The sequence below is a fragment of the Triticum aestivum genome, chromosome 5A, assembly GCF_018294505.1.
Source record: "Triticum aestivum cultivar Chinese Spring chromosome 5A, IWGSC CS RefSeq v2.1, whole genome shotgun sequence".
Lineage (NCBI taxonomy): Eukaryota > Viridiplantae > Streptophyta > Magnoliopsida > Poales > Poaceae > Triticum > Triticum aestivum.
The window spans coordinates 46,125,036-46,148,348 of NC_057806.1; the positions used below are offsets into that span (position 1 = coordinate 46,125,036).

The 23,313-nt window shown below is 44.6% G+C and overlaps 2 protein-coding genes across 2 annotated transcripts in view; one reads left to right on the forward strand and one right to left on the reverse strand.

Moving 5' to 3' along the window:
* Positions 1 to 350: 350 nt before the first annotated feature.
* LOC123102225 (2-oxoglutarate-dependent dioxygenase 19) lies at positions 351 to 1,855 on the reverse strand. Its single transcript, XM_044523521.1, has 3 exons — positions 1,551 to 1,855; positions 874 to 1,452; positions 351 to 762 (listed from the first exon to the last, which is right to left on the reverse strand). Exons 1-3 carry the CDS (start codon positions 1,716 to 1,718, stop codon positions 487 to 489), a joined length of 1,023 nt encoding a protein of 340 aa, XP_044379456.1. The 5' UTR covers positions 1,719 to 1,855; the 3' UTR covers positions 351 to 486.
* Positions 1,856 to 4,695: 2,840 nt separating this feature from the next.
* Positions 4,696 to 23,313, forward strand: part of LOC123101203 (protein NRT1/ PTR FAMILY 8.3-like) — a 41,076-nt gene continuing 22,458 nt past the window's right edge. Inside the window, exons 1-2 of the mRNA XM_044522762.1 lie at positions 4,696 to 4,728; positions 4,828 to 5,151. Of these exons, the coding sequence (XP_044378697.1) occupies positions 4,696 to 4,728; positions 4,828 to 5,151 (357 nt within the window). The remainder of the gene's footprint in view (positions 4,729 to 4,827; positions 5,152 to 23,313) is intronic.

Sequence of the window (23,313 nt, forward strand, 5' to 3'; positions counted from 1 at the left end):
ACCAACACCGATAGAATACCACGTGATCTATCAGGGAGACACCCCAACACGCCCTTTGACAACACTAGACACGCTGTTAGGACGTGATCGAGATGAGGAGGATTATATTCCATCTTCAGGTAGCCGTCACCGCCTCGTCTTTCTAAGCAGAACACCAATCCAAATCGACCTAAAAAACTAAAAAGCAGAAAAGAGAAACCACCCGCCGGCAAGGGCCGAGATCCACTGCGCCTCCGTGGCCTTGATAACACCAGACGAGGCGGATCGACGGTGGTGCGGACGGGAGGCAAAGAAATCCGGGTTTCCCCGGCAGTTGCGAGAGAGGCCAAGGGGTACGCTGCTCTTGATAGTACTGTCAATTCTCGCAATTCTTATTAATGATGAAAAGCCAGAGGTCTGGTCGGTTGCTAAAATAAAACAAATATGGACACGGAATTTTTGGTCAACTTGAGAATTTTAACCTGAGGAATCATGCTCTAGTATAAATTAGGTATAAAGAATTGCTGGGCGTTTCTGCACCCGAACGAGGTCCAGTGCTCCCTTGTCGTTGAGCTTGTTGCTCTGCTGGTGTTCCATGTAGTCCCTGTACTTGACCCCCCTGAACTCGAGGCCGAGACCCAGGGGTGGCACGGCCAGCTCCGGCACTGGCTCGACGACGGCGTCCAGGCACGGCCCGATGAGGCTCACGCACGACATCCTCGCCTGCTCGCGGTCGACCAATGCGCGGTGGAGCACGCCCTTATACCTTCCATTGCTCACAATCTGCATGCGCCGATGGATGGACGTGTAAGAGCAACGCATGAACCAACATGCAGACTCAGATTTTTCTTGACATCTTCTCATAATAAGATCCAATAAGGAGGAGAGAGTCACCTCGAGCTGATCGCCCGCGATGACGAAGAATGCGCCGGGGATGGGCTTGGCGAGGAGCCACCGGCCGTCGTGCTTGACCTGGAGGCCATCGACGCCGTTCTGGCAGAGCAGAGTGAGGAGGCCGTGGTCAGAGTGAGCCGGCAGCCCGACAGCCCCATCGTCGTCGTCGCCCGGGCCGGCAGCGCACGGCGGGTAATGGTTGCCGACGAGGATCTGGAAGCAGGACCCCAGGTCGAGGCGCTCAGCGACGCGGCCGGCGTGGAGCCCCAGGCTCTCGGAGATGGCCGCCGTGAGGTCCAGCAGCAGGGCCCTGGTGCGCGCCGCGTACTCCGCGGCCACGCCCCGCAGGGCGTCGGGCTTGGCGGGGCAGTGGAGCTCGGGGTGCGCGAACATCTTGACGTAGTCCCGCCAGTACCTGGCGCCGTCGACGGCGGAGTTGAAGCCCGTGCCGACGCGCACGGGGTCCATGGGGCCGGCGTCCATGAACTCCGCATTTTCCTCCGGTGGTAGGCCGAACAGCTCCCTGCACGCGTCCATCATCGCGCTCTGGAGAGCCTCGGGCACCCCATGGTTGGTCACCTTCATCATGGATTTATCATTTTATCCAGACTTGAGAATCGACCTATGCATGCGTTTAGCGTTTGGGTCGTACACAAGTAATAATAGTGCAATCGTACCATGAAGAAGCCCCAGTGTTGGCACGCCCGGCCGAGGTGCCGGATCGCCTGCGACCGTTCGCCGGCGTCGCCGTTGAGGAGGACGGCCAGGTCGACGACGGGGATGCCGTCCTGCTCACTGGAGGCTCCGCTCGGAGGAGAGGCCATGTCCATGATTTGAGTGTGCATAGCAAGTGGTTGCCGGGGAAGATCTGTGGAGGTCACGCAGGTGGTTGCCGTGGCTCAGTTTGCTGTCTGTACGTCGTGGTACATGGTTCCGTGCGGGACATGGCAAGTTCACCTCGTTTGGCTCTTCCTCCAGATATTTTTCGGGTTATCAGTTATCGCTACCGTTCACGGCACTTGTGATGTCAAGTGAAGACGAGCACAAAGCCTCTTTCCACGCCGAGATGGGAAGCAATATAGCATACGTAATTTGCGCCATTGATTGTTCTGGACTTGCAGGAACTTGATGTCACCATTGATTGTTCTGGACTTGCAGGAACTTGATGTCACCCTCCAAAGAAATTCATGTACTATGATAGTATATATCTATGATGAGTTTCAAAACAACTGAAGTAATTGCAAGGAATCAAATGGTGGATCCCAATTAATTTGATGTCGGTTTCAATCTCTTTTTAGTCCATATAAGAGAAGCGAGACCGGCGGATGATCTAGATAGCTGCAAGCAAGCGGCTCAGAGATGAATAGTTTGTAGTATGATAGGATGCACTCCTATAACTTTGGCATGGTAGGCTTAAGAGGCATCGGGAGCTTAGAGCTTCTCCAGCCGTTGGTCCCTCAGGAGGCGTTAAAAATCGCCTTTTGGAGGCGTACCGGCGCAAATCGTGTGCTGGGGACGTGATGCCCGCCCAGTCCCGGCGCCCACGTTTTTTTTTTGAAAATTTAAATTCCAACACAAACACGGCGCAAATTCAACCAAACTTCGACGAGTTCGTACATATTTAAAATATTTTAAAAAAAGAAAAAAAAATGCTACTAGGCTGCTCCTCGCCGCTCCTCACCGCCCGCCGCCCTTACAGTTCTACATGCCGAGGATGCTGTAGAACCGCGTGTAGTCGCCGCCGCTGCCGCCGCCGTCGTCACCTCCTCCGCGGCCGCCACCCCTGTTGCAACCCTCCCCCGGTTGGCGCGGCGGGTTGGACGGTCCGGGGGCGTCCTCGTCGTCGTCGCTGTCGAGGATCACGACGCCGTGCTCGTCCTCACGCCCACGTTTGTGGGCGGCTATCTCCTTCAGGGCCCGGTGCTGTCCACCGTAGGGCGTCCTCGTCGGAGAAGCCACGCCGGGCTGTCTCCTCGAACTCCGCGGGGAGGCCGGGCTCCGGCTTCGGCCTGACGAGGACGGGGCGGCCAGAGGCGGGGGCGGAGTCGTCGATGCGGACGCCAGAGCTGCGGGTGTGCGCGCTGACAGGCGTGTCCTGGGGCTCCAACTTGACGAGGCGGAGGCAGGGAGAGTCGGACGAGCGGCCGGACGAGGAGGAGGACTTCCGCGGGTCCATGCGCCTCGGCGTCCACGAGCTCCCACGCCGGCGAGAGATGGACGGGGGAGCGGGGTACTCCAGCCTCGGCGTGTTGCCGCCCTCGATGTACTCGAGGACGGCCTCCAGCGTGCGGCTGGGCACGCCCCACCATTGGCGCCGGCCTTCGGAGTTGAGTCTGCCGGAGGGCACGACACCGCTGGTGGCCCCGAACTGCTCGGCGTGGCGGCGGCGGAAGTAGGGCTCCTAGAGCGGGCTGTCGGGGACGTACCGTGGACCTTCCCTCGCCGCCCGCGGCAGAGAGGCGCGGATACGTGCGATCTCCGCACGCCGCGCCGCCCCGGTGGGCGGCGGTGGCACCGGGAACCCGCCGGCGCTGATCCTCCACGACCCGGGCACCTGCATGTCCGGCGGGACCGGGTACTCGGCCTCAAAGAGGAGCCGAGTTTTGTCCTCGTGAAGGTGGCGGCGACCGAAGCCGTTCGCCGCCGCGCCGTCGCTTGGGAAGCGCTCGGCCATGCTTTGAACTGGAGACGACGAGAGGAGAGGGAGGAAAAGGGGAGAAATGGCGCGTTGGCGGTGGAGACTCTGTGCGTGTCACCGGCGCGCTGGCGGGCGAGGGGACGCGCGTCGTCCGGTCTTCAGTGCGCCGCCCGTGAGGCATCAATGGAGGAGGCTGACCGGCGCGGCAGCGCGCGGCAGATTTGGCATTGATTCGCCGCGGGAAACGAGGCGATGAGGACGACGAAGCGGCGAGAAGAGAGACGAGTCGCTGGCAAGGAGGGCCCGCGGCTGTTTCGCGCCAAAAATGATTCGCCCGGCGCCCCCGAGCGTCCCCCAGCGCGCCGGGTTCGGGTTTGGTCCGCCGACGTCAATTTTGGCCCGAACCGGCGAAAAATGGGCTTTTGGAGGCGCGACTGGGCCGATTTTTCGATGCCGGCAGCCGAAAAGTCGCCTGGAGGGCCTTGTTGGGGGCGCGGCTGAAAATGCTCTTAAGCATCACAATATCAAAGCAATATGGAACGAGAGAGACGTTTGTGTCTTCCGCCATAAAAGTACACCATCACCAATCCTTCTAAATGCAATCGTTGACGACGCTAAGCTTTGAGTTACCGCGGGTGAAAAACGCTAGGGCTTATTGTATTGTGCGAGTAATTGGCATGCCTTTTTTTTCTCCATTGAGGGCTTTGTAACAATCTAAAAACTTTTTTCTCCCTTATTTAACGAATGAGGCAAATCTTTTACCTTCATTTCAAAAAATAATAATATCAAAGCAATATTTTCACCAAGCCACTTCATGATTAATCCCTATACCCTATAGACATAGTGATGTACAGTATCAATTACAGCATGTAAGGGCATCTCCAACAGTAACCCACAAAAAATCTTCCGCATTCGTCCGTGGACAGGGAGAATCAATCCGCGGACATGGATGCAGGAGGCAGCCATCTAACACTAATCGCATACATTTCAAACTATTTTTCAGCAAACCGGATTAAATTTATGCAAACACGGGCGGATTTCGTACGGACATTATGGATTTCATACAAACATGACGCATTTAACTACATTTTGAACATTCAAAACAAAAAAAAGCGCCCCTAAACCTATCCTACGGCGGTGGCGCCTAGCGTCCAAACCGGTGTCGTCCTCCTTCTACCGTCTTCATGAGCACCGGCGATAAGACCGATGAAGTGAAGGTACATACGGTCTCCGGTGATGAAGTGAATGTTTGGTCACCTTCATCATGGATTTATCATTTTATCCAGACTTGAGAATCGACCTATGCATGCGTTTAGCGTTTGGGTCGTACACAAGTAATAATAGTGCAATCGTACCATGAAGAAGCCCCAGTGTTGGCACGCCCGGCCGAGGTGCCGGATCGCCTGCGACCGCTCCCCGGCTTCGCCGTTGAGGAGGACGGCCAAGTCGACGACGGGGATGCCATCCTCACTACACGCTCCACTGGGTTGGCCAGGGGAGCGAGGAGGAGAGGCCATGATTGTGCAGTGGAGGCATGGCAGAGTGAAGATCTGTGGCAGTCATGCAGGTGGCTGCCGTGGCTTAATTTGCTGGTCCACCTCCTGTCGTCCATGCATGGTTCCGTGCTCGTGCTGGACATGGCAAGTTTAGCTCGTTTGGCTCTTGTTCAGATTTTTTTCGGGTGCGGTCATGTCTATCGCAACTGCTCACGGCACATGTGAGTGAATGTAATCACGTACAAAGCCTCTTTTTTTTTCAACGCCGAGATATAGAAAGCCTTCATTAATTGTTCTGAACTTCCAGGGACTTGATGTCACCCTCCTCAAACAAATTCGTCTAGTACTCACTCCATCCCAAAATATAAGAATATTTTTAACACTAGCATAGTGTCAAAAACGTTCTTATATTCTGGGATAGAGGAAGTACTATATATCCATGTTCATTGTACGCACTTGCTTCTTCTCCACAGATTATTTTTCGTTGAACGCATTTGTTTCGTATGTGGTCTACGCTAGAACGACCGGAGTACCAATCGTTGTTCAAGGCGGTGTGTACGCGGTTGGAGCATGCGGCTATGGAAGTTTTTTTCCAACATGGGTGGCATCACAACCTCCGAATCGATCTACCTTCATTTTTGACATAGGCATAGTGTCGGTCTGTAGGACTCTACTGTTGTCGACTTGTTATTTTTATTACTTTTTCCTTTTGATAGGCTTTTGTTGTTTGGTTGTGTGCATCCTAGTTATGCAGAGGTCGGATGATATTCATGATGTTTTGTATCCGCTTGATGCTACATTTTGAGTTAATAAAAAGCGCCCTTTATTGAAAAATATATCCATGCCCATACAACTGGAGTACCCTGACTACAGATTCTGAATAATTGCAAGGAATCAAATAGTACATCCACATTAATTTCATGTCAATTTCGAACTCTTTCCAGTCCATATAAGAGAAGGGAGGCTGCAAGCATGCAGTTCAGAGATGAATAGTTCGTACGTACCACCATATGATGCACTTCCATAACTTCTGCATGGTAGGCTTCGGAGGCATCGGGAGCTCGTGCATTACATTGTGACAATACCGTTCTGATGAAGCCACTTCATGACTGATGCCTGTACTCTAAAGACATAGTGATGTACCAATTACAGGCATGTAAGACAATATGCCAATGGCTATCAAGCTCTTTCTGGCATTAAGCACCAAAACGACAAGCATCGCAATACAAATTAGAAGCTCTTGACAAAACAGAGGGATATGCGATGAAATATGGAGCCAAAAGGTTTTGAGATGAAGTGGCTCCTTGAGACTTATGCTTATATGATGTTTCTGACGATGATGGACCAACTGAGGTAGAGTAAGAAATGTCATTTTAGGGACACATACGTACAGGTCCAGATGGTTCCCGAGAGACATGTCCAGAATTTTCACTGGATCAGTTGATGAATTACTCAGATAGGGCTCCTAGTCACCCCAAAGAGGAATAACCATTAGCCCTGTTCCTCCTGATGCGTCTAGATTGTTGTTTTTTATACAAATTGCATAATCCTTTGCAAGTTATCTACTTTAGTAGTATCAGTTTGGCTTTGTGATTTTGATATTCACTTCAACGGCACAACATGTTGAAACCGCAACCCTCTAGCTAAACTCTTCTCTCACTCGAACGGAGGTGAAAAAGAAAAACAATAAACACAGGATTTTCTGACCGATGACGAACGCCGCCACGGGCGCTCAAACGCCCCAATCTTTTTTTTCTTTACAATGGCTACATGGCTTACACTCGGCTCCCCTCGATCAATACATCAGGGGGCCTTTTATACCCGGCTGCACACACAGCATCCGGCCACCACACTGGCCACTCCACGCACGCACGCACTAGTCTGGCTAACAAACTCACTAAGCCAGCTACATGCACGGCGTCCATATCCATGATGCATGCATGCACTAACCAACTAACCTGCTAACTACGGTGCATGCACGTACACGGGAGACCTGGCCATGCGGGCTAGCTAACGAACCAACGCACCAGCCCTCCACTCTCGCCAACGGCCGCTGCCTTACGAGCCAGACCTGGAGCGCATACCCGCACGCGCGCGCCAATCATCACCTGGAGGCGTGGTTTACTCCCGACACAACGATGAGGAGCATATGATGGTTGGTCACACAAGTCTAAATTAGTTAATTACAAGATTAAGGCATCATAAGTTTGTAAAACTTGCATGTTCCTAGTTTCATGTAGCCTGCCACTTCCGCTTTTGGCGTCAAACAACAACTCTGTTTCAGATATTATAGTTGCTCCTATATCATTTTTTTATGATGTCAGGAGTGATTCCTTTTTAGGGCTTCTTTGATTCAAAGGAATTTTATAGGATTTCTGGAGGATTGAAATCCTTAATTTTTTTTTCTATATTGGTCCTTTGATTCATAGGATTGGATCCCATAGGAATTTTTCCTATGGAATCTTTTGTACTACATTTTATAGGAAATTTAACATCCACTCCAACCTCTTTTTACAATTCCTTTGTTTTTCCCGTGGCATCAAACAATCATTGCTAAGGGCCTCTTTGATTCACAGGGTTTTAAAAATGTGGGAATAGAAAAAATATAGGATTGAAGTGTCATGCCCACTTGAATCCTATAGGATTATCAAGGAGTGTTTAATTTCACGGAAAAAACAAAGGAACTGTAAAAAGAGATTGGAGTGAATGTTAGATTTCCAATGAAATATAGTATAAAAGATTCCATTGAAAAATTCCTATGGGATTTAATCCTATGAATCAAAGGACAAATTTAGGAAAAATTCCAAAGGATTTCAATCCTTCGGAATTCCTATAGAATTCCTTTGAATCAAAGGAGCTCTAATTCTACAGGATTCAAATAGGCATGCCACTCCAACCCTACACTTTTCCTATTCCTACGTTTTCAAAATCCTACGAATCAAAGAGGCCCTTATTAAGAGAAAAAACAGAGGTTTATATATATAAGAATTAAGAAGGGATTCCATAGAATTGAGGTGAAACCTAGAACCCTTACAAAGGAGAATCGCTACTCGTTTAGCTGATCACACTTTATTAACTAATGGAGCAAAATCCATCGGACGCTCTGCGAAGTTGTGATTATATATTATGACACGGAGACTAGAAGATATATTTCTCTTTTTTTGTAAACAAATATACTAGACCAATTTTAAATAGCAGATTGACGAACACGCATTGGTAGGTGCACACTGAAGTACGCGACACGTCGGTGATGGAACCACTTCTAGATGTCATCGGTGATTTGTTAGCGTGGTAAAGTAGTTCCGCATCACACATAACTTGTTTTTGTCCATCCATATTTTACATGTGTGCAAGTCAATAGCTAGAGTGCGAAATTATGACACAAGTGAGGTGTTGTTATGTCTATGAGGGAACTGACTTCTTCGTTCTGGCTATGGTCATCTTGTGGCTGAAATTAAGGAGTTGATGAAACATAGGGAGTTTATTCCTCAGAAGTTGAATAAGGATCAAAACAGAGTTGCCGATCGTTTGGCAAACTATAGTCGTATAGAATGTACCACGGTTGTGTGGATGCATGTAGGACCATCATGTATTGAGGATCGTTTACCTCTCGACTATAACTGTCTCAATATGGAATAAAACTCATTTTCCCTTGCAAAAAATAAAAATAAAAAATAGCTAGAGTGTGTGATAACCTTAAAACGAGATATTTGTTCTTAAAAATAGTAGATTAATATATTTCAAAACGAGATATTTGTTCTTCAACATAGTAGATTAATATATTTCCACTATTCTGTAGAAGTTTCTCACACTTATATGATTTAGAAACACACGTCCATATGTTAAGCGAAGTGGTTTATTTAGTACTCCCTCCATTCTGTAATATAGTGCTCATTGATTATCATGAAATTCAAAGTTCACAACCTTGACTAAATTTATAGAGAAAGTTATCCATATCAGACAAGTTGGTACCACACCACTTCCACAACCACGAACTGATAGATGTGTGTGCATGTCGTGCGCACTGAGGGTCTGTTAGGCTAGTTGACGCTCTCAGCTCGCCATGAGGCGGCTTGGCGAGGACACCGGATTAGATGGTGTGTGTTGATGCGAGGTCAGAGCACATCATTAACCTTGTAGGTGTAGCGACGAAGATCTTCAGAAAGGTGGTTTCAGGTTTATCCATGTATTTATTTCTGCCAGTCTCTGTTGAATAATTTAATATAGACAGCTCTGCAGTCTTGAATGCAAAGGCCAGGGGTTTCAACCTCTTTTTCAAAAAAATAATAATAATCAAACAAGGTGGTGTCAGACCACTTCCACAACCACAAACTGACAGAATTGAAGAAGACTCAGCCTCCAACTTTCTCTAGTTCCATGGAACCCATGGATGTTTTGAGATCACTCAATATTATCCGTGCATGACGATGTAATGTTATGGCCGTAATATTTCAACTTGTGAACTGTGTGTACTAGTATTGTGTAGGCTAATGCAATGGGTTGACTGTATATTCAAATACTTTGTGTCCGGATCATCACACAAACCTTGGCTAGTGATGCATCCCCCCTTATTCGACCTCCAAATCTCTGTGCGTAGAAATCTAGCTTCTCCATGATTGTCTTCTCGAATTGAAGACGGTCCGATCCACTGTCCTCCCAAAAAAGCCATATTTCTCTCTAAAAAGAAGTAAGGCCTATAGTGATACAATGGCAAGTAGGGTGTTTTGAAGGCAGAAATTTTGGAAATAATAATTTAAAATTCAAATGTTTCAATTTTAAGAAATTCTGAAAAATAATATACACGTGTACAAGGATGTAGTGTGTGTGTGTGTGTGTGTGTTTCACAATGAAATACCTAGAAATGTGAGCTGCGCAAAAAATAATTATGGACTTTGAGAATGAACAGTGCATGTGCTAGTTCTTCTACATTCAAGTCTGGCAGTAGCTTGATGTTCTGAAGCAATGATTATCTTTTATGTGCTTCGTTGTAACCAATATCTACAAAGATGTAAAAACTTGGTTCTTTGATGCCCAAAGTAGCATATTGTTCAGTAGCATGCATATAGATGTCATATCAAATGCATCTCGTTTCTCTTTTACCGTTGTAGATTAGCGCAATATGACCCCCTGCATGGCTGCATATTGCTTTGCTGAGATCTACCAAATGCTGGCTGTTACATGTCTGATGCAATACTGATGATTTTCTCGTACTATTGTCCTGAAAACAACAAAAGCATTAGCAGTTTAACCGGACACTAGTTTCTGCCTGCTATTCACATTGTGATCCTAGGCTCTTTTTTTATCATGTACCCCCTGTAAACTTCTATAATTAAGATCGTCTACATCACTACTTTAAAAGTTTACAGAGGGAGTACTCCTGCATTTATACATTCATTTCAATCTTTTGCAGAAAGATACTAGTATTACTAAAAAGATTATTTACAGCCAGTTCAAGCTTTTACAGAAATATACTAGTAATACTAAAATGTTTTCAAAAAATACTAGTAATACTAAAAAGAATTAGATTTGTTTTATTGCAGGATTCAGTAGTACATATAGGAGACCGAAATGTTGACATTAAAGTAACTCCAACTCCTTTAGCGGTACCGGCAGTTCGAAAGCATGCAAGTTTATCTTAGGTAACGGGAACTATATGTAATACCATGTTCTCATGCAGCAGCTAAAAAAATAAAAACTTCTCATGTAGATCTGGTAGGAAAAATATCTTGTGTTCTTCATTTCAGTTAAATTTTCCAAATATTGTGCTCAGACTGCATAGATACATTGCTATTGTTCCGTTGTGCTACTCATTACTACTTTTGGAAGTGCCTCGCATGATATGATATAGAGTAGACCCCCGGGGCATGATCGTTTCCATTATTATATGTCTAGAGAATAGTCTTTTTTTAATTCATTGTTTTATGAAATTATTATTTGACTTGTTAGTTGAATTTGAATTTGAATTTGATCTCAGTTTGAAACAGCGAGGTTTAGCAAAGTTTAATTATGATGACCTGGCATAATTAGCAAGGGTTTACTGTAGCTTAACTATTGGGTTGTCACAGCCAAACTAGGCCTTAATAGTGCTGCGGGTAGGGGGCCCGCGCTGCTGTTACTTAATAGTAGTGCGGGTACAGACACCGAGCTACAGGTACAACACAATAGCAGCGCGGCTTATGTAGTACCGCACTACTACTAAGTGGGCCGCACAGTACCTCCCGAGGCAGGCCACAGTAGCAGTGTTGGGTATATGTCACGCGCTCTAACTAGGCTGATAGCAGTATTATGGGTTTATATGACCCGTGCTCCTACTATGGACACACGGGCCAGCTGTTGGGCTCAACTAAATAGCAGCGCGCGGTCGTACACACGCGCTATAGGTATTGGGCTTAGCTGTAGCGCAGGTCTGTTGCCCCGCGCTACTATTGGGTTAAATATCATTTCATACCAGTAACATTTTGTATGATTACGATCACATTGGAGAGCTTTGCAAACGGAAGCACATTGGACACATGTAGAGATCGATTGTGGTATTATTTATTAGTTTTTTAAAAAAACTAACTAAATGCTGTACGTTGCTTCGGGATGAGACAATATTTAAAAAATGTTGTTGTCTAACTGGTTGTCCTTGGTTATCACCGTTGTCATCGATGACGGGGTCGGAACCCTCGAACCGTCAGCACTTGTCTGTCCTCGAGCGGACGACCATCAACTTTGCCCATAATGGTCCGGCAACCGTCATCGCATGGACATTCTACAGAGCATGGCCGTCCTCCATCTTGGCGAATGCTTGGTCGCCTACATCACGAGCGCTTATTGGTCGTTGTCCATGTTGTGATGTAGGGTGGAACCCTAGATGGCCGATATTTCACGAAAGGAGCGGATCCCGCGAAGAAGACGAAGAACACGAGGGGGAAAACGAGGGGAATCGCGGGGGGAAACACGAGAGAAACACTAAAACCAACAAGATATGGTCACACATATGCTAGATCCTCGAAACACGAGAGGAGATACAAGATCCAAAGTCAACAAGGGACGATACAAATGGTAACCGGTCTTCTCCGTGAGGAGGTCTTGAATCCACAAGGGGATCTTCCCATAAAGGGGTCTTGAATCCAAGGTGGATCTTCTTCGAAGAGGGGCCGCGGTCTCTCTCAAGGAGTAGATCCGATATGGATGAGCGAAGCTCTGTCTCACAAATGAGCTAACACAACGCTAACCCTAACTAGGAGGAGGTGGAGGAGTATATATAGTCTAGGTCCACGAAGGGGTAAGCGGGAGAGGGATACATGGGCCTCGGGCCCGATCTCTGTACGCAGACAGGTACCGGACGTCCGGTGGTTCGTGGGCTTCCGGACGTCCGGTAGTCGCCGAACTTCCGCTCACTTTGGCTCGGTTGAGGTGGCACCGGACGTCCGGTAGCTGGCGGTCATCCGGTCACCGGACTTCCGCTCACTTTGGCTCGGTTGAGGTGGCACCGGACGTCCGATAGCTGGCGGTCGTCCGATCGCCGATCGTCCGGTGTCATGGTCTTCCGCTGATTTGGCTCGGGTGTAGATGTGTCGGTCGTCCGGTGGGGGCCGGACGTCCGCTCGCTGGGAGGGGTCGGTCGTCCGGTGTCGTCCAGACGTTCGCTCGCTGGAGCTCCTTTGGCAACTCTTCTTCTTGCGTCTTTGTTTCCACGCTTCCCTCGCGGTTGGTGTAGTTGTACACTTGCGCTCGCACTCCTCCTCGTCATCCGTGAAGTTCCCACAATACCTATGCATGCACACGAGAGGGGTGTCAAGTAGTATACCATCCTCGAAGGGGTCAAATGAGCATGTGTAAAGGAGATGATTCACCTTTGTGTATGTGAAGTAGATGTCGCACGTGTCACTTGCCAAACGGACTCTTGACATGGTGATGCCCGTAGGATGATCCGCATCATCTCCCCTCCCTTGGGAAAGATCCGACCTCAGATCGAAAACCAAATCACCATGGGAAAGAGATGGCTTCGCCGTGTAGAAGCGGACGTTCACCAAGTAGCCATCATCTTCAAGCTTGAAGTGGGCACTCTCCAATGTCGCACCGTCTAGTGATTCCTTCAAAATGAGCAAGGACAACAAACACTTGGAAAAATAAATGTGGTTAGTGTTAGTGCAAAACCAAGCATTCAAGAGGTGATTCACCAAACAAGTGTCGTCATCATGCAAAGCATATGGTTTGACAAAGGATAGTGACATATCATGTAAGCACATAAATTGAGCACAAGCAAATATATCATGGGGACAAGCATGTAAATGTGATGTAGTGATGCAAATATGTGTGACAAGGGAAGAAGCATCTACCTCAAGTTCATAGCAAGCATTCACAAATTGCTCAATGAAAGGTCTATGGTAGGCATAGGAATCATTCACAACACCAAATAAAATGAAGTGTCTAAACACATGGGTCAATTGCAAGACAATCCAAGCATAATGTGCATTAGGTGTAGTGAATATCGTGTGGCACTCAACACAATAGAAAGAGCAATTGTTCATCATGTGTGAGGCAATCAAGGCAAGCATGTAGCAATCAATGGGACATGGCATATGTGAAGTGATGACATTGCTGCAACCAAACATATGTGAGGAGCAAGTAATCCAATAATTGGATGCAACACACAAGGCATATATATCATGATGCATGGAATGGTGAAAATGACAAGTCAAAGCAAGATCTCTAACAAGTGTGCAATCAAGTGGTCCAAGATGAATAATAAGTCTCATGGTGCAAGCAACACAAGTAGTATGATCCTCAATATCCATGCTCAAGAAAGATGTCACCTTGAAGGCGTGTCCTTGTTCATTCTTCACAATGCCGAAGCACAAGCAAGTGCAATGTAGAATCGTCGTGGTAGTAGGTGGTTCGATCTCAAGAGCTCGAACGGTCAACTCACGTGAAGTGGAAGTGGAAGTCGAGACGAAGTCCAAGTATTCTACACATGCACACAACAAAACAAAGAACGTATGCGCATGGTAGATAAACACATCATCCATCATGATGGTTCTCCGCTCTTGCACATAACCATTAGTAGCACAAGTGCATGAATAATATGATGCAATAATGGCTATATTCATGGCACTAGGTATATGGTGCAAAGAGGCAAGACAAGCATGCTTCACAAGAAATATGTCAAAATCTCCAAATATATGTGAGAATGCTATGGGGGCAATCTCATGAGCAAAATTAGAATCATTGTTGCACTCAATACATGGCAAATTGTCTAACATGAGAGAGGCAACACATGGAGATATATGAAAAGAACCAATAACAATTATGTCGTGCAAAGCATGTAGATGGTTGTCATCAACCGCATGAAATGACCAAGTATGAATCATCGGTGGTGCAACAAGGCAAGCAATCATAGTAATCAAGTCGTGCAAACTAGTGGAGCGAAAATGCACCACACTAGAGTAAATCATGGTAATCATGTCATGTGAGCAAATAATAGGCATAGACAATGCACATGACATATCGCAAGCACGAACACAAAGCAAGATCATAGTATCACCATAGGAATGGGACACAAAGAAAACATGGCAATAACTAGAAATATCTCCACCAAGCTTGCAAATACACATACAAGTATGAGAATCAATCATTATGTGTAATGCGAAGCATGGGTCACAAATGCATGGCAAAAGCATAGGAATGAGCATATCATGCAAAGTGAACATGGCAAGATGAGCAAAGGATATATAATGGACAACAACCCATAGCCAAGTGAGGGCCATGTAGAAGAAATGCGCGAAGTCTTTGCGCGAAGAGAGCGGTGAGAAAGACAATCCATGGGATCTCAAGTCATCATTGCTCTCTAGAGCTTGTTTTGTCAACTCATGGGATTGCGAGATTGACAAGAATTCATGGGTACCTACACAAACGAAAGAGATTGTGTGTGTGTGGTAAATGTACACATCATCCATCATGATATGTATGTGCACGTGAGAGTTAGCACAAGATAAGCATCGCTCAAATAAATTTGATGCATGGTATAAGAACATGTCATCCATCATGAAAGAATAATTGTTGTGTATAACACGACGGGGACACAAATTGAGAATGCAAGTATATGGCACATCAATAGCATGTTTATTCATGAGGAGCATATTGTGCAAATAACTATGAGGATCATGCAATGAATGGGATGAATCAAAATCTCCTAAAATGTATGAGGAAACTATGGGGGTCTCCTCATGAGCAATGTTGGAAACATCATTAGGAGAAAATGGACAACATCCAAAGCAATGCATATCCGAAGCTAGGTGGTCATGGCATGGCATATGAGATAAATGATGCAAAGGGAGCATATCAATATCATCACAAGAAAAACAAACGCCAATAACCATGGGCTTGTCATCTATGCCATATGTGCAAATTGGGTTTATTTTAATGGCATATGCATAGTCACTGAGATGAGATTGCAAATATGGCATATGATTTATCTCATGCATAGCATATGACAAGTCAAGCGGATTGTCAAACATGATGTGACTGAGAGAATTAGCACAAGAAATCCTATGTAACATGGCATCGCAACTAATAGACTCCACATGGAAATCATCATACTCATCATAAATGGATAAATCATCACATGGGGAAGTCGCACTAGCATGAAACATGGTGATAGGTTGATCAACATCATGCAAGCAAGCAATGTCAAGAATGTCCACTAGCGGGACTAGAGCATCACCGTCACCTATATTACCGTTTGTCATTCCACTCATGTGGTGTAGGTGAGGTGGCAAAGACCAAATGGTGGTCATCATCATCTTGATGGAACCATGTGGGGGGTGCATCATATTCCACCATGGCCATCGTCTTGTCCAAAGGGAGGACGTAGTCGTCGCGAATCAGCGCGTCACCATATATGGGACCTAGCACCAAATGAGAAGACACAATAGAGGTAGAGGTCAAGTTGTTAGAAATGCAAATGGCCTCACATGCCCTATCAACTATCACACTCTCTCTATATTATGGTTCACTCACTCCCTCAAGGTAGGTGCACTCATTCTCACATATGGTGGAGTCACTCATCCCACTCAAGTGGTGGGGGTTGTGGCTCTCCTCACATGGGAATTGGGGCAACTCGTCATATATGGGGATAGTGGTGAAGTCACTCTCACTCTCAATATGGTGGCACAAGTCACTCAAGTCATCAAATGTCGCCGTGGTCGAGGTGGAATACTCAACCATCTCATCGCCGTCGCCGTGGATGAAAGCCAAAGATGGCACATCATCACTCTCGCCTCTTGAGATGGAAGCATCATCCTTTCTCGTCACCATGTCGCTCGCCTCCAAAGCTTGGTCCTTGATGGTCTCCATAGTCGTAGTCGTCGCTGCACCATCTTGAAAAGAGTCGAAGTAGACTCGGCATCATCAATGCCACAAAGAGGGATGGCAGTGAAGTCGAACTTGGGAGCATCGTATTGGAGCTCGTCGGGCTTGGACATCGTGGTGGTACTAGCCTCATGCTCGCCGTCTTGGAGCTTGGTCTTAGAGAAGTGTGCTTGGGGTCGAGAAGCCTTGACCTTCATGAGTTCTTGTTCCGCCTTGAGAGAACCAATGTAGTAGTCGTCGAGGGACTTGTAGTTCTCGAGGAAGAGAGTCTTGGAGATGTCGTTGTGAAATCCCATCATGAAGTGGAACTTCATCGGAATGGGGTCGTCCACGCTGGCTCGTCGCAAGGCTTTCTTCATCTCCTTGAAGTACTCGTTGATGGACTTCGATCCTTGGATGGTGTTCTCTAATTGGCGTAGACGTTGTTCCGTGTAGGTTGGATGCATGAAATCTCGCCACATAGCTCTCTTCGTCTTGGGCAAACTCATGTTGTAGGTCTCCGAAGGTGCGTGAAGCCACCATGTGGACACGTAGTCGTGGAAGTTCCTTGTGGCGCACTTCACTTGATCTTCGGGAGGAACTTGATGTAGCTTGAGGTAGTCGTCCACCAAACGCTCCCACTCGAGATACTCCTCGGGTTCTAGAGTCCCATAGAAAGGAATCTCATGGTTGGTGTCGAGGTCGTAGTAGCTCGTGGAAGTCACAGACTTGAGCTTGGGGAGCTTCTCTTGAGGTGCTTGTGGGCGAAGATGCCGTATGTCTGTAGGCGAAGATGCCAAGGGATATGGTGAAGTCGTTGAGCGGTTGTTGGTGTTGACCTCTTGACCTTCACGTCTTTGTTGGTGATGGTGTCTATGCCAATGTGATTTTGCCGGGGATGGTAGCTCGGAGATATGTGCTCTTGAGCGTCTTCTCGGAGATGAGGAAGATCGCTTGTAGGACTTGATGAGGGCTTTGATCTCCTCCATTTGAGCTTGCATCTTGGCATCGGTGGATTTGTTCGTGGCATCGAACTTGTCGTTGTTGTTGTAGACCGAAGATGAAATGCCTTGCCTATCCATCACAAGACTCGAGAAAATATGAGTGGGAGAAATAGAAGAACTATATCAAATGTACCTTGGCCGATGTTGAAGATGGATAAATGATCACTCAATGATGTAACAAGGAAATAGCACAATTGGTACCGATCTTGTCAATTTCTCATACCTACACAAATAAGGCTTATAGTGGAGCTCGGTGAGGATAGTGGCACAAAAATTTGATGCAATATGTTAGCAAGAGTCAATAAAGTTGAAAGAGATTCACAAATTTGCAAGTGAAACAAGTAGACCAATAGCAATGAATGGCACACGGAAACACACACACGGATAGATAAATGGGGTCGTGCAACCAAGGAATGAGCACAAAATGTGGAATCCATGAAAAACACTCGTGTTGCATAACTCAAGAGAGACGCTAGCACGATTGCTCTATAGGCGGATACGACACTTGTGCACAACCTATAAGATGCAAAATGTATGAACTTTCTATCCCAAGTATGCTATGTATGTATGTCCCGGTGGTATGATCCAAGATGATCGGATATGACAATCTTATATGCAATGTGGTATGATGCTATGGATATTGCTTACAAGCTTCTTTGCTCTTTCTCTTTTGCTTAAAATCTTATTCTTTTTTTTGTATGGCCACTTTTGCACAATGCACAAACCAAGATAGCGATTGTGTATATACGGTAACAATTGATACGTCTCCAATGTATCTATAATTTTTGATTGTTCCATGCTATTATATTATCTGTTTTGGATGTTAATGGGCTTTATTTTACACTTTTATATTATTTTTGTGACTAACCTATTAAACGGAGGCCCAACCCAAATTGCTGTTTTTTTTTTGCCTATTTTAGTGTTTCACAGAAAAGAAATATCAAACGGAGTCCAAACCAAATGAAACCTTCGGGGGCATTATTTTTGGAACAAATGTGATCCAGGAGACTTGGAGTGGAAGTCAAAAAACAATCGAGGAGGCCACGAGTCAGGGGGCGTGCCCACCACCCTCGTGGGCCCCTCGTTGCTCCACTGACCTACTTCTTCCTCCTATATATATATATCCATATACCCCGCAAACATCCAGGAGCACCACGAAACCCTATTTCCACCGCCACAGCCTTCTGTACCCAAGAGATCCCATCTTGGGGCCTTTCCCGGAGCTCCGCCGGAGGGGCATTGATCATAGAGGGTCTCTACATCAACTCCATGGCCCCTCCGATGATGTGTGAGTAGTTTACTTCAGACCTTCGGGTCCATATCTAGTAGCTAGATGACTTCTTCCCCTCGATTCTCTTGGAGATCTATTCGATGTAATCTTCTTTTACGGTGTGTTTGTCGAGATCCGATGAATTGTGGGTTTATGATCAAGTTTATCTATGAACAATATTTGAATCTTCTCTGAATTCTTTATGTATGATTGGTTTATCTTTGCAAGTCTCTTCGAATTATCAGGTTGGTTTGGCCTACTAGATTGATCTTTCTTGCAATGGGAGAAGTGCTTAGCTTGGGGTTCAATCTTGCGGTGCTCGATCCCAGTGACAGAAAGGGAAACGACACGTATTGTATTGTTGCCATCGAGGATAAAAAGATGGGGTTTACATCATATTGCATGAGTTTATCCCTCTACATCATGTCATCTTGCTTAAGGCATTACTCTGTTCTTATGAACTTAATACTCTAGATGCATGCTGGATAGCGGTCGATATGTGGAGTAATAGTAGTAGATGCAGGCAGGAGTCGGTCTACTTGTCACGGACGTGATGCCCATATACATGATCATGCCTAGATATTCTCATAATTATTCGCTTTTTTATCAATTGCTCGACAGTAATTTGTTCACCCACCGTAATACTTATGCTATCTTGAGAGAAGCCACCAGTGAAACCTATGGCCCCCAGGTCTATTCTCCATCATATAAGTTTCCAATCTATTTTATTTTGCAATCTTTACTTTCAATCTATATCATAAAAATACCAAAAATATTTATCTTATTATTATTATCTCTATCAGATCTCACTCTTGCAAGTGGCCGTGAAGGGATTGACAACCCCTTTATCGCGTTGGTTGTGAGGTTCTTATTTGTTTGTGTAGGTACGAGGTGACTCGCGCGTGGTCTCCTACTGGATTGATACCTTGGTTCTCAAAAACTGAAGGTACTTACACTGCTTTACTGCATCACCCTTTCCTCTTCAAGGGAAACCACATAGTGCTCAAGAGGTAGCAAGAAGGATTTCTGGCGCCGTTGCCGGGGAGATCTACACTAAGTCAAGACATACCAAGTACCCATCAGAACTCTTATCCTTCACATTACATTATTTTCCATTTGCCTCTCGTTTTCCTCTCCCCCACTCCACCCTTGCCGTTTTATTCACCCTCTTTTTCCATTCCCCCTCTCTTTTTTAATTTGCCTCTTTTGCCTGTTTCTTGTTTTCTTGTGTGTTGGATTGCTTGCTTGTCACGATGGCTCAATATAATACTAAATTGTGTGACTTTGTCAATACCAACAATAATGATTTTATTAGCACTCTGATTGCTCCTCTTACCGATACTGAATCTTGTGATATTAATACTGCTTTGCAGAATCTTGTCATGAAAGATTCGTTTTCTGGCCTTCCTAGTGAAGATGCCGCTACCCATCTAAACAACTTTGTTGATTTGTGTGATATGCAAAAGAAGAAAGATGTGGATAATGATATTGTTAAACTTAAACTATTTCCGTTGCGCTTAGAGATCGTGCTAAGGCTTGGTTTTCGCCTTTGCCTAAAAATAGTATTGATTCATGGAATAAGTGCAAAGATGCTTTTATCTCTAAGTATTTTCCTCCCGCTAAGATCATCTCTCTTAGAAACGATATTATGAATTTTAAGCAACTTGATCATGAACATGTTGCACAATCTTGGGAGAGGATGAAATTAATGATACGTAATTGCCCTACACATGGTTTGAATTTATGAATGATTATACAAAAATTTTATGCCGGATTGAAATTTTCTTCTAGAAATCTTTAGATTCAGCCGCGGGAGGCACTTTTATGGAAATCACTTTAGGAGAAGCTACCAAACTCCTAGATAATATTATGGTTAATTATTCTCAATGGCACACTGAAAGATTTACTAGTAAAAAGGTGCCTGCAATTGAAGAGATTAATGTTTTGAGTGGAAAGATGGATGAACTTATGAAATTGTTTGCTAATAAGAGTGCTCCTACTGATCCTAATGATATGCCTTTGTCTACTTTGATTGAGAATAACAATGAATCTATGGGTGTGAATTTTGTTGGTAGGAACAATTTTGGTAACAACGCGTATAGAGGTAATTTTAATTCTAGGCCGTTTCCTAGTAATTCCTCTAATAATTATGGTAATTCCTACAACAATTCTTATGGAAATTATAATAAGATGCCCTCTGATTTTGAATCTAGTATTAAATAATTTATTAGTTCGCAAAAGAATTTCAATGCTTTGATTGAAGAAAAATTGCTTAAGATTGATGAGTTGGCTAGGAACGTGGATAGAATTTCTCTTGATGTTGATTCTTTGAAACTTAGATCTATTCCACCTAAGCATGATATCAATGAGTCTCTCAAAGCGATGAGAATTTCCATTGATGAGTGCAAAGAAAGAACCGCTAGGATGCGTGCTAAGAAAGATTGCTTTGTAAAAGCGTGTTCTTCTAGTTTTCATGATAATAAAGATGAAGATCTAAAAGTGATTGATGTGTACCCTATTAAATCTTTGTTTTTATAATGATGGGACTGGAGATGAGTCAACTTTAGTTAGAAGGCGTCCCAAAAATTCGGAGTTTTTAGATCTTGATGCTAAAATTGTTAAAAGTGGGATTGAAGAGGTCAAAACTTTAGATAGCAACGAACCCACTATCTTGGATTTCAAAGAATTTAATTATGATAATTGCTCTTTGATAGATTGTATTTCCTTGTTGCAATCCATGCTAAATTCTCCTCATACTTATAGTCAAAATAAAGCTTTTACTAAACATATCGTTGATGCTTCGATGCAATCTTATGAAGAAAAACTTGAGTTGGAAGTTTCTATCCCTAGAAAACTTTATGATGAGTGGGAACCTACAATTAAAATTAAAATTAAAGATCATGAATGCTATGCTTTGTGTGATTTGGGTGCTAGTGTTTCCACGATCCCAAAAACTTTGTGTGATTTGCTATGTTTCCGTGAATGTGATGATTGTTCTTTAAACTTGCACCTTGCGGATTACACTATTAAGAAACCTATGAGAAAGATTAATGATGTTCTTATTGTTGCAAATAGGAATTATGTGTCCGTAGATTTCATTGTTCTTGATATAGATTGCAATCCTTCATGTCCTATTATTTTTGGTAGACCTTTCCTTAGAACGATTGGTGCAATTATTGATATGAAGGAAGGGAATATTAGATTCCAATTTCCGTTAAGGAAAGACATGGAACACTTCCCTAGAAATAAAATTAAATTACCATATGAATCTATTATGATAGCCACTTATGGATTGCCTACCAAAGATGGCAATACCTAGATCTATCTTCGCTTTTATGCTTAGCTAGGGGCGTTAAACGATAGCGCTTGTTGGGAGGCAACCCAATTTTATTTTTATTTCTTGATTTTTGTTCCTGTTTAGTAATAAATAATTTATCTAGCCTATTTTTTGGTTGTGTATTTTGTGTTTAATTAGTGTTTGTGCCAAGTAGAACGGTTGGGAAGACTTGGGGAAAGTCTTTTTGATCTTGCTGTAAAAAACAGAAACTTTAGCGCTCACGAGAATTGCTGCCATTTTTTATTGGAGAGTGATATTTAGTTAATTTTTTTGCAGATTATTAATAGATAAATTTCTCACGTACAGAAATTTATTTAGAATTTTTGGGGTTCCAGAAGTTTGCGTTAGTTACAGATTACTACAGACTGTTCTGTTTTTGACAGATTCTATTTTTCGTGTGTTGTTTGCTTATTTTGATGAATCTATGGCTAGTAAAAGAGTTTATAAACCATAGAAAAGTTGGAATACAGTAGGTTTAACACCAATATAAATAAATAATGAGTTAATTACAGCACCTTGAAGTGGTGTTTTGTTTTCTTTCGCTAACGGAGCTCACGAGATTTTCTTGTTAAGTTTTGTGTTGTGAAGTTTTCAAATTTTGGGTAAAGATTTGATGGATTATGGAAAAAGGAGTGACAAGAGCCTAATATTGGGGATGCCCAAGGCACCCCAAGGTAAATCCAAGGACACCAAAAAGCCTAAGCTTGGGGATGCCCCGGAAGGCATCCCCTCTTTTGTCTTCGTTCATCAGTAACTTTACTTGGAGCTATATTTTTATTCACCACATGATATGTATTTTGCTTGGAGCATCTTGTATGATTTGAGTCTTTGCTTTTTAGTTTACCATAATCATCCTTGCTATACACACCTTTTGAGAGATACACACATAAATTGGAATTTATTAGAATACTCTATGTGCTTCACTTATATCTTTTGGGCTATATAGTTTTTGCTCTAGTGCTTCACTTATATCTTTTAGAGCACGGCGGTGGTCCTATTTTGTAGAAATAATTGATCTCTCATCACTACTAGGGAAAAGCCTAGCAGCAGTGCGGGTTTTGGGCCTATTAGCAGCGCGGGGGCCGACGCTACTAATAAGGCGCTACAGCTAATGTATAGCAGCAACGCGGGTGCCACCCGCGCTACTACTACATCCGTTAGTAGTAGCGTGGGTAAAAACCCGCGCTACTACTAACCCGCGGAATTTTTTTTTGAATTTTTTGCGTGAATTTTCAATTTCTGAATTATTTTAACCTCTAATCTCTAATCACCCTCATTGCTGCTCAATTTAATCTCTAATCACCCCTCATCATTCCAAATCATCTAACTTTCCGGACGGTCACCCATCCTCTCACTAC

Coding starts and splice junctions, on each gene's coding strand:
- LOC123102225 (XM_044523521.1), bottom strand. CDS start 1,718: ATGCACACTCAAATCATGGACATGGCCTCTCCTCCGAGCGGAGCCTCC. Junction 1,453..1,550: donor AACACTGGGGCTTCTTCATG/GTACGATTGCAC, acceptor TCCATGATGAAG/GTGACCAACCATGGGGTGCC. Junction 763..873: donor TCGCGGGCGATCAGCTCGAG/GTGACTCTCTCC, acceptor CGGCGCATGCAG/ATTGTGAGCAATGGAAGGTA.